This window comes from Salvelinus namaycush, chromosome 2 (genome assembly GCF_016432855.1).
Source record: "Salvelinus namaycush isolate Seneca chromosome 2, SaNama_1.0, whole genome shotgun sequence".
Lineage (NCBI taxonomy): Eukaryota > Metazoa > Chordata > Actinopteri > Salmoniformes > Salmonidae > Salvelinus > Salvelinus namaycush.
In genome coordinates this window covers 7177539-7195839 of record NC_052308.1, presented here as the reverse complement: position 1 = coordinate 7195839, position 18301 = coordinate 7177539, and the positions used below count along the sequence as shown (strand labels likewise).

The following is an 18301-nucleotide window of genomic DNA, read 5'->3' as shown; positions in this document are numbered from 1 at the left end:
GTTTATCATATATCCTGATGCCTTGTCACCTTATAGGTAAACATATGCCGTTCTGCCCCTGAACAAGGCAGTTCCCCGGTAGACCGTCATTGTAAATAAGAATTTGTTCTTAACTGACTTGCCTAGTTACATTTTTTATTTTTATACAAAAATACATACCTACTTCTATCACTCCAGTTGTAAATATGGAATTGGAGCTGACCCTGTATATAGCTTCTTACTTTCTTGTGTTCTTATTTCTATTCATCGTGTTTTTGTTCTAACTTGTGTTATTTTTAGTGCTACATGGATATTGATTACTGCATTATTGGAGCTTGCAAGAAAGGCATTTCACTGTGCTTGTGCACGTGACATAACACGTTCACGTGCATATCTGGTGTCCGGCAAAATTAAGGCAGTTCTACAATTTTAAAAACATTACAATTACATTCATAACAGATGTCACACCAAGTGTGTGCTCTCAGGCCCCTACTCCACTACCACATATCTACAACACAACATACATTTGTAGTGCGTATGTTATCATGTTGGTGTTGCTTCACAGTCCCTGCTGTTCCATAAGGTGTATTTTTATCTGTTTTTTAAATCTGATTCTACTGCTTGTATTAGTTACCTGATGTGGAATAGAGTTCCATGTAGTCATTGCTCTATGTAGTACTGTGCACCTCCCATAGACTGTTCTTGTCTTGGGGATTGTGAACCTCTGGTGGCATGTTTTATGGGGTATGCATTGGTGTCTGGGCTGTGTGCTAGTCGTTTAAACATAAGTTAATATTAGAATATGGGCGGCAGCGTAGCCTAGTGGTTAGAGTGTTGGACTAGTAACCGAAAGGTTGCAAGAAAATCCCCGAGCTGACAAGGTACCCCTGAACAAGCAATGGATATACACGTCCTCAATGCAGGCAATATCAGGCGGGACTATTTTATCTTTAACAGTGGGTTAACTGCGCCTATCAATGAAAATAAGAATTTGTTCTTTATTTAACTAGGCAAGTCAGTTAAGATAAAATAGTCCCGCCTGATATTGCCTGCATTGAGGACGTGTATATCCATTGCCCTGGCGGTCACTCGGCTATCTTGCAACATAATGTTCTCCCAACATAAAACACGTCACTTCGACAGTTATGGCTAGCAGGGATTCAGTTTTTGTCAGAATTAACTTTTCCTAGCAGGTTAGGAGAATAAATGTGTCAAATGTAAAAACCCACTTTGGATACAGCTACGACTGGAAGTGACTTTTCGTAGCAGGTTAGGGAAGCATTTTCGCTAACTTTAACCTAATTCTCATAGCATGCTAAGTTACTTACGTTACCTGCTGTGTACATGCTCATAACCTACTAGGTTAAAGTCACTTCCGGAAGTGTCATGTTTTTTTTAAAGGAATCTCGATGGTGTACACACATAAAGCTACAGACATAAGTTACTTTTTCGTAGCAGGTTAGGAGAACTTCCGTATCATGTTTGGATAATTCGCGTAGCCGGTTGGGTTAATTAGGTTAGCGAAAATGCTCTTCTAACCTGCTTCAAAATGTCCCTTCCGGTCGTAACGATAGACAAAAGTGGGTCATGTCTAGAAGGGATCCAGCTTTTGTCAAATTTACGTCAAACTTATTTTTTGTTGTTGTTGCATTTTACCTAATCTTAACCTGCTACAAGTATTATCATAACCTGCTGCGTATGTTCTCCTAGGTGAATGAACGTAGCAGTTTAGGAAAATTAGGTTAGGGAAAGGGTTAGCTAAAATTCTATCATAACCTGCTACATAAAGTAACTTCCGTCCGTAGCTGCATTCTATCTAGTCACAACTGTGAACTCCGCTTTCGTTGCTGTACGATGGTGAAACGAGCACACCTGAGTAACGTGTACATTTGTGTTTCCCAATCACACGAATGAGGAGGGGACTAATTCGGATGACACATGAACATGTAACAACAAACGAAAAAACAACCTTTTGGACCATGCTAGCAAAGATACTGTTCTGTGACGCTAATACATGCTAATACTAGCTAGCATGATGAGACCAAAGAGAACCTGTTGTGTCGGTGTATGTCGTGCTTGCGGGGAAAACATTTCCAATAGAATATACGTGCACAGTCTCTTCAGTCAGTTCGAAGGTCAATGTTTGAAACCATTTGACTACACCACAGCATTGGAGGACCTCACTGGACCAATTTCTCAGGACGATGCTTTACCACAGATCATTTGCGAAACGTGTCGTAAACTTCTCAAAAGGTACTACAAAAGCTTTTGCGATGTGGAGAAAATTGGCAGTATATTTCGAGAAAGTGCTCAGAAGCAGAGGGAGAGTCACTCTCTCGCATGGCGAACTCGGGACGCCCAACAAGGTGAGATTAGTATCACCCCCTTTCCCCAAGAGAGAATGACAGACGCGTGTAAAGTTACCCCGCGAGATTTGACCGTAACGTTAGTAGTTGTGCCAAAGAGCGAGAACGCGGACGAAGACGCCACACCAGATCCCAACAACGATAACATCAAACCTGAGCCTGCAGAAATCTCAGTATACCTGGAAGATGATATGGAGCCGGATCGACAGTCTGGCGATGATGATGACGCTTCTTCGAAGCTAAGCCAGGTAAACACGTGTTGTCACCTTTAATACCTGCTGTATGTTCGGAGAGAAGTCGGGGGTAGTGTTAAAGGTTCTAAACATCTTTAAGTGTCTAGGTAGGTGTTTAAGGTCGCTAGTGTACCTTCGTTTCTGAAGTCCTGCACCCCTCCAATGGCACCACAGTAGTGCCATGATCCTATTTCTGACAGCAATGCGGTGATCATGTATAACCTATAAAGTTTAACTTTATTCAACCGTCAAATCGTTCAGTCTTCTCACCTCCTTCCATTAAAAATAACAGAATTTTGATAGTTTGGTTGAAAGTATCAGGTGAAAATGCTTGCTGGGCCATTTAAAAGTTAAATTTTTATTGATTGGTATTGACATTTCCCTCTTCTAATTTTAGGTGAGTGTGCCAACTAAATACATCCTTACTGGACCCATGGAGAAACTTGTGGATAACATTTTGAATGGACAATTCTTCAGCGCAGCAAAGGCAATCATGGATATTCCTGATTTGGCTTCCCTTGTCACTAAAGAGGTTTTGAATCAAGTCGTCAAAGAATGCAAAGAGCTCACTAGCGTTCCATTCAACTCCATACTTAGACAGACCAGTTCATCCTCTCTGGAAGCCTTCAGATGGGACACTGTTTTTACTGAATGGAAGACAACCGCACCCACGTTCCTTAGGTTTCTGGAGTCCGCAAGCACATCTACATGGGTTTCTGCCATGACCAAAGAACGTACACAGAGAAAGAACTTCGCCATAGGCATGGCTGGAGCCACTCTTCTCAAGGTACGTTGCGGCAGGATGAGTGCACCCATGTATCGGAACTCGCTTATCATGCACCAGGCTCAGAAGAAAAAGTGCTTCAATAGGTTTGCCAGACTTGGTGTCTGTGTTACTAAGCAAAGCATGCTTCATCTGTTGAGAAGAGTCAGGGCATCTGAAGAAGTAACCAGGACTCCCTCTGCAGGTGAAGACCACAACTACGACTCAGTAGCACCAAGAAGATCCACAGAAAATACTGACAGACAGGTGTGTAGTATTTGTTTCTATCATGGTTGGAGTCAATTTCATTTAAATTTCAGTCAATTCGGGAACTAGGCCTAGACTGAAATTCCAATTGTCTTCAGTGCTTTTCTAGGTTGAACAATTGGAATTGCAATTTGATTTACTTTCTGAATGGACAAGGAGTTGCCCCCAACCTCGGTTGTGATTATACAGTGTCTCCAGAAAGTGTTCACACCTTGACTTTTTCCATATTTTGTTGCTACAAAGTGGGATTAAAATGTATTTAAATGTCATTTTTGTCAATGATCTACACAAAATACTCAGATGTCAAAGTGGAAGAAAACTTCTAACATTTGTAAAACATTTAGTGAAAAATAAAACAATTTCTTGATTAGAGAAGGATCCAACCCCTGAGTCAATACATGTTAGAATCACCTTTTCACACCTGGAAAGTGCAACATTTGCCCATTTTATTATTTTCAAAATTCTTCAAGCTCAATCAAGTTTATTTTATATAGCCCTTCGTACATCAGCTAATATCTCGAAGTGCTGTACAGAAACCCAGCCTAAAACCCCAAACAGCAAGCAATGCAGGTGTAGAAGCACGGTGGCTAGGAAAAACTCCCTAGAAAGGCCAAAACCTAGGAAGAAACCTAGAGAGGAACCAGACTATGAGGGGTGGCCAGTCCTCTTCTGGCTGTGCCGGGTGGAGATTATAACAGAACTATGCCAAGATGTTCAAAATGTTCATAAGTGACAAGCATGGTCAAATAATAATCATGAATAATTTTCAGTTGGCTTTTCATAGCCGATCATTAAGAGTTGAAAACAGCAGGTCTGGGACAGGTGGCGGTTCCATAACCGCAGGCAGAACAGTTGAAACTGGAATAGCAGCAAGGCCAGGTGGACTGGGGACAGCAAGGAGTCATCATGCCCGGTAGTCCTGACGTATGGTCCTAGGGCTCAGGTCCTCCGAGAGAGAGAAAGAAAGAGAGAAGGAGAGAACTAGAGAGAGCCAAGATTTTCAAAATGTTCATAAATGACAAGCATGGTCAAATAATAATCAGGAATAAAAGTCAGTTGGCTTTTCATAGCCGATCATTAAGAGTTGAAAGCAGCAGGTCTGGGACAGGTAGGGGTTCCATAACCGCAGGCAGAGCAGTTGAAACTGGAACAGCAGCAAGGCCAGGTGGACTGGGGACAGCAAGGAGTCATCATGCCCGGTTTGCCGTGACGTATGGTCCTAGGGCTCAGGTTCTCAGAGAGAGAGAAAGAAAGAGAGAACGAGAGAATTAGAGAGAGCATACTTAAATTCACACAGGACACTGGATAAGACAGGAGAAGTACTCCAGGTATAACCAACTGACCCTAGCCCCCCGACACATAAACTACTGCAGCATAAATACTGGAGGCTGAGACAGGAGGGGTCAGGAGACACTGTGGCCCCATCCGATGATACCCCCGGACAGGGCCAAACAGGAAGGATATAACCCCACCCACTTTGCCAAAGCACAGCCCCCGCACCACTAGAGGGATATCTTCAGCCACCAACTTACAATCCTGAGACAAGGCCGAGTATAGCCCACAAAGATCTCCACCACAGCACAAACCAAGGGGGGGCGCCAACCCAGACAGGAAGATCACTTCAGTAACTCAACCCACTCAAGTGACGCACCCCTCCTAGGGACGGCATGAAAGAGCACCAGTAAGCCAGTGACTCAGCCCCTGTAATAGGGTTAGAGGCGGAGAATCCCAGTGGAGAGAGGGGAACCGGCCAGGCAGAGACAGCAAGCTCTGTCAAATAGGTTGTTGATCATTGCTGACCAACCATTTTCAGGACTTGCCATAGATTTTCAAGCAGATTTAAGTCAAAACTGTAACTCTGCCACTCAGGAAGATTTACTGTCTTAGTAAGCAACTCCAGTGTAAATTTGGCCTTACGTTTTCAGTTACTGTCCTGCTGAAAGGTGAATTAATCTCCCAGTGTCTGATGGAAAGTAGACTAAACCAGGTTTTCCTCTAGGATTTTGCCTGTGCTTAGCTCCATTATGTGTTTTTTATCCTGAAAAACTCATAACATGATGCAGCCACCACTATACTTGAAAATATGGAGTGGTACTCTGTAATGTGATGTATTGGTTTTGTCCTAAACATAACACTTTGTACTAGGGATGTACATTTTGCTGCCGACTAACCCGACCCTCATTAACCGGTCAACAAACGGTAAAATAAATTCCATACAGTGACATGACCAACAGAAAATACTATGCATGCATACGAGGAATGTACATTTTTCATTAAGAGCTTAATGAAAACATAACCATCGCAAGCCTATAGCTTATTATTGAACATGCAACTGCTGTAACGAAGCAACTATTAAAACTTCATTTTCAAACATTTTTGCCAAAAATACAATTTTGCGGGAAAACAGTTCACCTGATGTGAGCTGTTCCATATGCGACAGAGATGAAATTATGAAAATCTTGAATTTAGAGAGAGGGGGAATCTAATAGCAACAACTAGAATGGGTTACTAATATGACTAGGATTGTGCCCTTTGGCTTCTGGACAACAAAAGAAAGTTGATATGAAAACCAATAGACTGTAGAAAAATTCTTTAATGATATGAGGAAGTCTTTTTAAAATAATGGTTGGATTTCTGCTTGGCTACTTTGAAGCAAGGTAAGACATGGCTCATTATTTGAAGTAAAGTAAATTGTTCAGGTTTCAAACAATTATACTGCCTCACGTTCTAAAGTGGTGAGTGACGCGCTGATAGCCTGCCTGACCTTTGACTATAGCCTATGCACTCGAATTGCGAATGGGAGGTGCGCTTGAATTACGATTTGAGGTTGAGAAGTAAAAATTGGTAGCTCTTTTTAATCGTGGCCATCAAAACAGTGTTTTTACCACGCGATTGCGTTTAGAATTATTTGTTGCGCAATGACTGGGTTTATAAAAGATAGTTTCACTCCAAAACCAGCTTTTTGAGGAGGTGCTCTCTCGCTGTCTAACAGGTGATGGGCTATTCCGCTCATCAAACTAGGCTCTGTATGCTGTGCGCGTTTGATAAATCAGATAAATGATGACTAACATACACACGAGTCAATTTAACTCTACAGCATTATGCTAATTAACCTATAGACTGATAAGCATGACCGGTCAAATATATTTTTGACGGTTAACCATTTAACTTTTTGTCTTGAATAGGGATGTTCATTGATTTAACTTTTTTTGCAGTATTACTTTAGTGCCTTGTTGCAAACAGGATGCATGTTTGAAATTAATATATTTTTATACTGTACAGGCTTCCTTCTTTTCACTCTGTCAATTAGGTTTAGGGCTATCCCCAACAAAAAGCATTGGGTCGACCGAAAGTTGTCTGTTCTTTAAAAAAGAAGTGTATTCTTCTATATACATATACATAGACATAGATGTTTTAATCAAATCAACTATATGCGTTGAACTTGTCTGATGCTTTAAGCTCAATGTTTGATTAAATAAGACACAAATGACTCTGGTAATAGGCTACGCGAGGTGTCTTTACTCTCCTGAAGTTGCCGGTAATGGGCTACACAAGGAGTCGGCAAACGTTCTCATGTGGAATGCCAATTTACCTTATCATTTCTACCGATCTGCGTGCCATTTATGGTTTTCTTATGCAAATTTTCAAGGAACAGTTTCATTTAATTTATAATAATGTCATTGTCATGTGGTTAATCAAAATTATATCAAAATTAAAATGATAAAATCCTAAAAAGTAACTAATATTGTCATTACCAACTATGTAAAAATAGCCTATAAAGCCAACAAATAAAAACATTGCAGCCTACAGGTAGAAAATATCCTGATAAATATCCTGTAAATCACATTGGCTATGCATCTCCTGTCTGCAATGAACTTGAAACATTGTATCAAGTATTAACTTGGTTCTGGCCTGAAGCTCCTTGCAACATTTTATTAAATCTTTTGGGCCCTCCGTTTCCTGTGTCAGTTAGTTCGGGACAGACACAGCTGTAGGCTATTTACGCATAAGAAGTAATCAGCTAGACCTATTTTACATTTCCACTGGACCAGAGCATGACATTTTTCCCTTTCACGCTGAGTGGTTATCAAAAGGAAGAGAGCTGGAAAGATTTTTCAAACACATTGAGGAAGTATTATAATTCTCAATGGGATGTAAAAACAGACTTAGTTTGCTTGCTGTTTGAGGTAATGAAAACATTACTTTGAGAAGCTCCACAGGTCATTATTATAAAATCAGATATACTATCAGATCCCCAAATGGGCACATTTCTGTGCCTACATTTGCATGCAGTCCAGGTAGCCTTTAGGCCTACTTCTATATGTAATCAGGTAGCCTGTAGGCCTACTTCTATGTGTAATCAGGTAGCCTGTAGGCCTACTTCTATGTGTAAGCAGGTAGCCTGTAGGCCTACTTCTATGTGTAATCAGGTAGCCTGTAGGCCTACTTCTATGTGTAATCAGGTAGCCTGTAGGCCTACTTCTATGTGTAATCAGGTAGCCTGTAGGCCTACTACTAAGTGTAATCAGGTAGCCTGTAGGCCTACTTCTATGTGTAATCAGGTAGCCTATAGGCCTACTTCTATGTGTAATCAGGTGCGCGTCCTTACTCAACATTGACAGGAGCGCTCCAAAGAAAAGACAATTACGAAATTGACAACTCGTAAATGGAAAAAAATAAACCAAAAGTTGTTTCTCACAAGTGTAGCCTAAGTTGTGCAACGAGAACGGTAAAAAACTGGAATAATAATGTATTGAATGCATTAACAGACATTACCGTAACCAAACAAACATTTGTAGATTAGGAATTAACCGTAAATGTACGACTGTAAAAAAAAAAAAAATGACTGGTGATATATGTAATGGGAATTGATAGACACTAACAATCAAATGCAAACAATTCACAATGAAGTTATGAAACAATGTGCACAAATTGTCAGGAGAGAGCGCATTCTGGAGCGAGAGACATGCATTGTGCAGCCACATTCCTACTTCTTGGTCTGTGCCATCCCCGCGGACTCGGAAATGGATTAGTCCACTGAGATGGGCGCAAATAAGACCGGTGTCTTGTGTGCCATATATACAGTGCCTTCGGGAAGTATTCTGACCCCTTGACTTTTTCCATATTTTGTTACGTTACGGCCTTATTCTAAAATGGATTAAATAAAATAAAAAATCTGCAATCTACACACAATACCTCATTATGACAGAGTGAGGGTTTATACAATTTTGCAAATGTATTAAAAATAAAAAACATACCTTATTTAAGTAATCAGACCCTTTGCTATGAGACTCGAAATTTAGCTCAGGTGCATCCTGTTTCCATTGATCATCCTTCAGATGAGGTTGCACAGTTGACAGAGCATGTCAGAGCAAAAACCAAGCCATGAGGTCGAAGGAATTGTCTGTTGAGCTCCAAGACAGGAATGTGTCGAGGGACAGATTTGGGGAAGGGTACCAAACAATGTCTGCAGCATTGAAGGTCCCCAAGAACACAGTGGCTTCCATCATTCTTAAATGGAAGAAGTTTGGAACCACCAAGACTAGAGCTGGCCACCCGGCCAAACTGAGCAATCGGGGGAGAAGGGCCTTGGTCAGGGAGGTGACCAAGAACTCGATGGTCACTCTGACAGAGCTCAGAAGTTCTTCTGTGGAGATGGTTGTCCTTCTGGAACGTTCTCCCATCTCTGCAGCACTCCACCAATCAGGCCTCTATGGTAGAGTGGCCAGACGGATGCCACTCCTCAGTAAAAGGCACATGACAACCCGCTTGGAGTTTGCCAAAAGGCACCTAAAGACTGACTATGAGAAACAAGATTCTCTGGTCTGATGAAACCAACATTGAAATCTTTGGCCTGAATGCCAAGCATCAAGTCTGGAGAAAACCTGGTACCATCCCTATGGTGAAGCATGGTGGTGGCAGCATCATGCGGTGGGGATGTTTTTCAGCGGCAGGGACTGGGAGACTATTCAGGTTCAAGGCAAAGATGAACGAAGTGAAGTACAGATCCTTGATGAAAACCTGCTCCAGAGCACTCAGGACCTCAGACTGGGGCGAAGGTTCACCTTCCAACAGGACAACGACCGTAAGCACACAGCCAAGACAACGCAGGAGTTGCTTCAGAACAAGTGTCTGTATGTCCCTGAGTGGCCCAGCCAGAGCCCAGACTTGAACCCGATCGAACATCTCTGGAGAGACCTGAAAATAGCTGTGCAGCAACGCTCCCCATCCAACCTGACATAGCTTGAGAGGATCTGCAGAGAAGAATGGGAGAAACTCCCCAAATACAGGTGTGCCAAACTTGTAGCGTCATACCGAAAAATACTCTAGGCTGTAATCGCTGCCAAAGGTGCTTCAACAAAGTATTGAGTAAAGGGTCTGAAAACTGATGTAAAAGTGGTTTTTTATTTTATAAATTACAAAAAATGTCTAAATACCTGTTTTTGCTTTGTCTTTGTATATATATATATATATATATATATAGTGGGGAGAACAAGTATTTGATACACTGCCGATTTTGCAGGTTTTCCTACTTACAAAGCATGTAGAGGTCTGTAATTTTTATCATTTATCACACTTCAACTGTGAGAGACGGAATCTAAAACAAAAATCCAGAAAATCACATTGTATGATTAAGTAATTAATTTGCATTTTATTGCATGACATAAGTATTTGATACATCAGAAAAGCAGAACTTAATATTTGGTACAGAAACCTTTGTTTGCAATTACAGAGATCATACGTTTCCTGTAGTTCTTGACTAGGTTTGCACACACTGCAGCAGGGATTTTGGCCCACTCCTCCATACAGACCTTCTCCAGATCCTTCAGGTTTCGGGGCTGTCGCTGGGCAATACGGACTTTCAGCTCCCTCCAAAGATTTCCTATTGGGTTCAGGTCTGGAGACTGGCTAGGCCACTCCAGGACCTTGAGATGCTTCTTACGGAGCCACTCCTTAGTTGCCCTGGTTGTGTGTTTCGGGTCGTTGTCATGCTGGAAGACCCAGCCACGACCCATCTTCAATGCTCTTACTGAGGGAAGGAGGTTGTTGGCCAAGATCTCACGATACATGGCCCCATCCATCCTCCCCTCAATACGGTGCAGTCGTCCTGTCCCCTTTGCAGAAAAGCATCCCCAAAGAATGATGTTTCCACCTCCATGCTTCACGGTTGGGATGGTGTTCTTGGGGTTATACTCATCCTTCTTCTTCCTCCAAACACGGCGAGTGGAGTTTAGACCAAAAAGCTAAATTTTTGTCTCATCAGACCACATGACCTTCTCCCATTCCTCCTCTGGATGATCCAGATGGTCATTGGCAAACTTCAGACGGGCCTGAACATGCGCTGGCTTGAGCAGGGGGACCTTGCGTGCGCTGCAGGATTTTAATCCATGACGGCGTAGTGTGTTACTAATGGTTTTCTTTGAGACTGTGGTCCCAGCTCTCTTCAGGTCATTGACCAGGTCCTGCCGTGTAGTTCTGGGCTGATCCCTCACCTTCCTCATGATCATTAATGCCCCACGAGGTGAGATCTTGCATGGAGCCCCAGACCGAGGGTGATTGACCGTCATCTTGAACTTCTTCCATTTTCTAATAATTGCGCCAACAGTTGTTGCCTTCTCACCAAGCTGCTTGCCTATTGTCCTGTAGCCCATCCCAGCCTTGTGCAGGTCTACAATTTTATCCCTGATGTCCTTACACAGCTCTCTGTTCTTGGCCATTGTGGAGAGGGTGGAGTCTGTTTGAGTGTGTGGACAGGTGTCTTTTATACAGGTAACGAGTTCAAACAGGTGCAGTTAATACAGGTAATGAGTGGAGAACAGGAGGGCTTCTTTAAAGAAAAGCTAACAGGTCTGTGAGAGCTGGAATTCTTACTGGTTGGTAGGTGATCAAATACTTATGTCATGCAATAGAATGCAAATTAATTACTTAAAAATCATACAATGTGATTTTCTGGATTTTTGTTTTAGATTCCGTCTCTCACAGTTGAAGTGTATCTATGATAAAAATGACAGACCTCTACATGCTTTGTAAGTAGGAAAACCTGCAAAATCGGCAGTGTATCAAATACTTGTTCTCCCCACTGTATATATATACACACACATATACAGTTGAAGTCGGAAGTTTACATACACCATAGCCAAATACATTTATACTCAGTTTTTCACAATTCCTGACATTTAATCCTAGTAAAAATTCCCAGTATCTGGTAGCATTGCCTTTAAATTGTTTAACTTGGGTCAAATGTTTCGGGTAGCCTTCCACAAGCTTCCCACAATAAGTTGGGTGAATTTGGGCCCATTCCTCCCGACAGAGCAGATGTAACTGAGTCAGGTTTGTAGGCCCCCTTGCTCCCACACGCTTTTACAGGTCTGCCCACAAATGTTCTATAGGATTGAGGTCAGGGCTTTGTGATGGCCACTTCAATACCTTGACTTTGTTGTCCTTAAGCCATTTTGCCACAACTTTGGAAGTATGCTTGGGGTCATTGTCCATTTGGAAGACTCATTTGCGACCAAGCTTTAACTTCCTGACTGATGACTTGAGATGTTGCTTCAATACATCCACATAATTTTACTTCCTCATGATGCCATCTATTTTGTGAAGTGCACCAGTCCCTCCTGCAACAAAGCACCCCCACAACATGATGCTGCAACCCCCGTGCTTCACGGTTGGGATGGTGTTCTTCGGCTTGCAAGCCTCCCCCTTTTTCCTGCAAACATAACGATGGTCGTTATGACCAAACAGTTCAATATTTGTTTCATCAGAGCAGAGGACATTTCTCCAAAAAGTACGATCTTTGTCTCCATGTGCAGTTGCAAACCGTAGTCTGGCTTTTTTTATGGCGGTTTTGGAGCAGTGGCTTCTTCCTTGCTGAGCAGCCTTTCAGGTTATATCAATATAGGACTCGTTTTACTGTGGATATGATACTTTTGTACCGGTTTCCTCTAGCATTTTCTCAAGGTCCTTTGCTGTTGTTCTGGGATTGATTTGCACTTTTCGCACCAAAGTACGTTCATCTATAGGAGACAGAACGCGTCTCCTTCCTGTGCGGTATGACGGCTGCGTGGTCCCATGGTGTTTATACGTGCGTAATATTGTTTGTACAGATGAACGTGGTACCTTCAGGCGTTTGGAAATTGCTCCCAAGGATGAACCAGACTTGTGGAGGTCTACAAAAGGTCTTGGCTGATTTCTTTTGATTTTCCCATAATGTCAAGCAAGGAGGCACTGAGTTTGAAGGTAGGCCTTGAAATTCATCCAAAGGTACACCTCCATTTGACTCACTCTAATTGACATCACTTATCAGAAGCTTCTAAAGCCATGACATTTTCTGGAATTTTCCAAGCTGTTTAAAGGCAGTCAACTTAGTGTATGTTAACTTCTGACCCACTGGAATTGTGATACAGTGAATTAGAGGTCGCCATTCCGATTAATCGGGGCCGATTTCAGGTTTTCATAACAATCGTAAATCGGTATTTTTTGGCGCCGATTTGCCTATTTTTTTATTATTATTGTTATTTTTTTTACACCTTTTTATTTAATCTTTATTTAACTAGGCAAGTCAGTTAAGAACACATTCTTATAACCTTGTCAGCTCGGGGGATCCAATCTTGCAACCTTACAGTTAACTAGTCCAATGCTCTAACACTGATTACATTGCACTCCACGAGGAGCCTGTCTGTGCCGCGAATGCAGTAAGCTAAGGTAAAAAAAACTATCAATCAATGACTGTCATTGCTCCAATATGTACTTAACCATAAACATCAATGCCTTTCTTAAAATCAATACACAAGTATATATTTTTAAACCTGCATATTTAGCATATTGAGTTAGATGCACTATTGTAAAGTGGTTGTTCCACTGGATATCATAAGGTGAATGCACCAATTTGTAAGTCGCTCTGGATAAGAGCGTCTGCTAAATGACTTAAATGTAAATGTAAATGTAGCTAAAAGAAATCCAGGTTAGCAGGCAATATTAACCAGGTGAAATTGTGTCATTTCTCTTGCGTTCATTGCACGCAGAGTCAGGGTATATGCAACAGTTTGGGCCGCCTGGCTCTTTGCGAACTAATTTGCCAGAATTTTACGTAATTATGACATAACATTGAAGGTTGTGCAATGTAACAGGAATATTTAGACTCATGGATGCCACCCGTTAGATAAAATACGGAACGGAATAAACGTTTTGTTTTCGAGGTGATAGTTTCCGGATTAGTCAAAGGTATATGGTTTAGAGAGAAATAGTCGACGCGTTATAATTCCTGTAATAACTTGCGGCTGAACTTGACAGGGGTTCCTTCGTTATTTTACCGTTCATGTCTTCCATAGAGAATGTCTTGATCTACTTCAAATAAGGTCTTTGTTTCGTGCAGGCTTTAACCGCCTCGACGTTTTGATACCCGTGTAAATCTCACTAGGATAAGGTAACGTAACATATTTTCATAAATCCACTCTACAAAAAAAATGATCTTCGCTTACATTTAGCCAATATTGATCAGAGTTACCTTGTCCTATGGATATCTACACAGTTATAAAATTGGCCAGGTGGTGTAAGCCTACACGAAACACAGACCTTATTTTAAGTGAATCTAAAAAATATCCTATGGAATAAATCATGGAACCGCTTTTCAGATTTTGCTAGAAGGTGTCATGGGAATTATGACTCGCACTTTGGTCGTCAATTCTTACCATACCCATTATTAAAATAGGATTTCCTGCATATAGAAATGACAGTTTTTGTTTTCAACATTCATCACAGGTAACTTAAACTCTATTTTTATTCAAACAGTTGAGAGTATTTGTCTCCTAAGCAGACTCTTCAGTATCATTGTCACTTCAGAGCTGTGTGTGTGTGTGTGTGTGTGTGTGTGTGTGTGTGTGTGTGTGTGTGTGTGTATTTATGTATTATATTAAGTTAAAATAAGTGTTCATTGTTCATTCAGTATTGTTGCAGTTGTCATTATTACAAAAATGTGTGTGTGTGTGATATATATATATATAATAAAAAAAAGTTTTTAAATATAAATCGGCCGATTAATCGGTATCGGCTTTTTTTGTCCTCCAATAATCGGTATCGGCGTTGAAAAATCATAATCGTTCGACCTCTACAGTGAAATAATCTGTCTGTAAACAATTGTTGGAAAAATGACTTGTGTCATGCACAAAGTGGATGTCCTAACCGACTTGCCAAAACTATAGTTTGTTAACAAGAAATTTGTGGAGTGGTTGAAAAACTAGTTTTAATGACTCCAACCTAAGTGTATGTAAACTTTCGACTTCAACTGTGTGTATGTGTGTGTGTGTGTTTATTTTTTTTATTTTTTTTATCTATTTCACCTTTATTTAACCAGGTAGGCAAGTTGAGAACAAGTTCTCATTTACAATTGCGACCTGGCCAAGATAAAGCAAAGCAGTTCGACACATACAACAACACAGAGTTACACATGGAGTAAAACAAACACACAGTCAATAATACAGTAGAAAAATAAGTCTATATACAATGTGAGCAAGTGAGGTGAGATAAGGGAGGTGAAGGCAAAAAAAGGCCATGGTGGCGAAGTAAATACAATATAGCAAGTAAAACACTGGAATGGTTGATTTGCAGTGGAAGAATGTGCAAAGTAGAGATAGAAATAATGGGGTGCAAAATAAATAAATACAGTTGGGAAAGAGGTAGTTGTTTGGGCTAATTTATAGATGGGCTATGTACAGGTGCAGTAATCTGTGAGCTGCTCTGATAGCTGGTGCTTATAGTGAGGGAGATAAGTGTTTCCAGTTTCAGAGATTTTTGTGTGTGTATGTATATATATATATATATATATTTGCTACTTCTTGCTTCTTGACCAACAGTGTATTGACCAGTTGAATAATTGGGGTCAGCCCTCATTAGATTAGTATTGTGGAGTAACTGCAATGTTGTTGATCCATCTTTTTATTTTTATCCTGTCACAGCCATTAAACTCTAACTGTTTTAAAGTAACCATTGGCTTCATGCTAAAATCCTTGAGCGGTTTCCTTTCTCTCCGGCAACTTGAGTTAAGGAAGGACACCTGTATCTTTAATGACTGTGTATTGATACACCATGCAAAGGGTAATTAATAACTTTTCTATGCTCAAATGGATTTCTACCCATCTACCAATGGGTGCCCTTTGCCAGGATTTGTAAAACCTCTTTGTGGTTGAGTCTGTGTTTGAAATGTACTGCTCGACTGAGGGACCTTTATAGATAATTGTATGTGTGGGGTACAGGGATGAGGTAGTCATTCAAAAATCATGTTAAACATTATTGCACACAGTGAGTCCATGTAACTTATGTGACTTAAATTGTTACTCCTGCACTTTAGGTTTGCCAAAACAAAGGGGTTGAATACTTATTGACTCAAGACAGTTCAGCTTTTAATTGATTTGTAAAAAAAAATAAAAAAACAATTCCACTTTGACATTATGGGATATTGTGTGTAGGCCAGTGATGACAAATCTCAATTTAATCAATTTTAAATTCAGGCTGTAACACAACAAAATGTGGAAGAAGTCAAGGTGTGTGAATACTTTCAGAAGGCACAGTAGGTTGCGTCCTGGTTGTGATATACATGTTATCCCCAATGTGCTCATCCCTTTGTGGGATTGACTCAAGGAAGGGCACATGGTGGTTTTTATTCAGTCATTTCATGGCAGAGTAGAGGGAAGTGCTGTCAGAGTTATAGATTTCAAAAATATTGAAATATTATTGAGTAATGATTTTCTTATCCTTGCCTTAATGGAGCAGGAGGACCCAGAGCCCACAGCGACTGAGAAGCAGCAGGAACCAAGGACCAGTCTGGGGGAAGAGCAGCTTCCAGACTCTGGAACGACAGAGTCCACAACACCCACAGTCACATGCACTCCTCTCTTTAGGAGCAAAAACCATGGTCAGGGCCCATCCAAATGCCAGGCCAAGCCCAAACCTCTGCCCAAACCCCAGCCTCAGCCCCAACATCAGGCCCAGCCTCAGCCTCAACATCAGGCCCAGCCTCAGCCCCAACATCAGGCCCAGCCTCAGCCCCAACATCAGCCCCAACATCAGCCCCAACATCAGCCCCAACATCAGCCCCAACATCAGCCCCAACATCAGCCCCAACATCAGGCCCAGCCTCAGCCCCAGCCTCAGCCTCAGCCCCAGCCTCAGCCTCAGGCCCAGCCTCAGCCCCAACATCAAGCCCAGCCCAAGCCTCAGCCCAAACCCCCGCCTCAGCCCTTCCCCACAACCTTTCTCCTGGCCCAACCCTTCCAAACAGCACAGAACCAAACTGTTATGTTGTCTAAACAGAATGTCCCCCTGATGATATTTACACTTCCCTATGTGCAAAGCCCTGCAGCTCAAAGTGAGGAAGTCAAAGGTGTGGAAAGCACTACGTTGCACAACTACAACGTTCCTTGTTCTTGCCAGGTGTGTGGGCAATCATTTGACTTCACGCGTCATTTGATAAGACATGTTCAGATGCACTTAGCGGAGCAAAACCGTTTGTGTGGTTTGTGTGGGAAGGTCCTTGAGCCTGCAGAGAACATGGCGGTTCACCTGCAAACTCACAGTCTAATGAAAACTTTTTGTCATATTTGTGGCAAATGTTTCCCTAAGAATTCTGAGCTGAAATATCATATAAGTATTTATCACTATGTGGAAAAGCCACATCTGTGCGAAATGTGTGGGAAAACCTTCCGACATGGCAAGGCCCTTAAAGAGCATCATACGTCCTTTCACATAGAGGGACGAGATAAGCCGTATAAATGCCATTTGTGCAGAAAAGGCTTCTCGGGAGAAAGACAAGTTAAACTCCACCAGTTAACTCACACTGGAGAGAAACCGTATCAGTGTGAAGATTGTGGCATGTGCTTCAGGGAGAAGAATACTCTTAAAGGGCACATGAGGACTCACACAGGAGAGAAACCGTATAAGTGCAGAGAGTGTGGGAAATGCTTTAGATTGTTAGGTGCTTTAAAATGTCACCTACTAACTCACACTGGAGAGAAACCGTATCGCTGCAACGTCTGTGGCAGATGCTTCAGTCAGTCCTCATCCCGCAAGACTCACATGAAAACTCACAGAATGGCTCACGCAGTAGAGAGTCCACAGAGTGCAGAGAGACCAGACAGTGCAGAAAAGGCTTTGTCGGAGTAGGATCTCTAAAATGCTGGTCCAATGGAGAGACACCATAGCTTAGATCCCCCTCACAACACATATGAACATTTACTAAAGGAAGAACCCACAACCTGCCTTAGAAGTTGGAAAAGTGGCCTGTTCTGACACCTTTTAGAAGACAAAGACATGCCCCTAAAGTCACTTCTCTTGTTTAAATACATTGTGAATTAGCAGTTTGAAAACATCGCTAAAACCATTCCACAGTACATGTCATTTTCACAAAGAGGAGTCGGCAGCATGTGGTCAACTTGTCTGTCCCAAATTGTTATGAGACTGCCGACTGGTCCCTAAAATGTGTTAGTCTCACAGTTACAGATTGATTCATTTCTTTATGTTTTGGTTAAAAAGTATTGTAGCTTCCAGAGGATAACACAATAAAATATTTTGTACTGTTTTTCAGCCACAGAAGGGACACACTTCTCATAATAATGAGAATGCATATTCACTGAATAGGTTTTTCTCCTCCATGTAGTCTTACTGTTGGTTAAACCTTAAGATGTATGAGAACTGAACGT

General features: G+C 41.6%; 1 protein-coding gene across 1 annotated transcript; it reads left to right on the top strand.

Annotated features, from left to right (window-relative positions):
- Nucleotides 1-1156: 1156 nt before the first annotated feature.
- Nucleotides 1157-16975, top strand: LOC120020250. The gene is made up of 4 exons (XM_038963793.1): nt 1157-2593; nt 2976-3608; nt 16377-16733; nt 16958-16975. The coding sequence occupies exons 1-4, from the start codon at nt 1994-1996 to the stop codon at nt 16973-16975; spliced, it is 1608 nt and encodes a 535-aa protein (XP_038819721.1). The 5' UTR covers nt 1157-1993.
- The last annotated feature ends 1326 nt before the right edge of the window (nt 16976-18301 follow it).

Excerpts from the sequence above, each read along its gene's own strand:
- LOC120020250 (XM_038963793.1), top strand. The coding sequence starts at position 1,994 with ATGCTAATACTAGCTAGCATGATGAGACCAAAGAGAACCTGTTGTGTC. Across the intron at positions 2,594-2,975 it reads CTTCTTCGAAGCTAAGCCAG|GTGAGTGTGCCAACTAAATA; the intron begins GTAAACACGTGT and ends TTCTAATTTTAG. Across the intron at positions 3,609-16,376 it reads CAGAAAATACTGACAGACAG|GAGGACCCAGAGCCCACAGC; the intron begins GTGTGTAGTATT and ends TTAATGGAGCAG.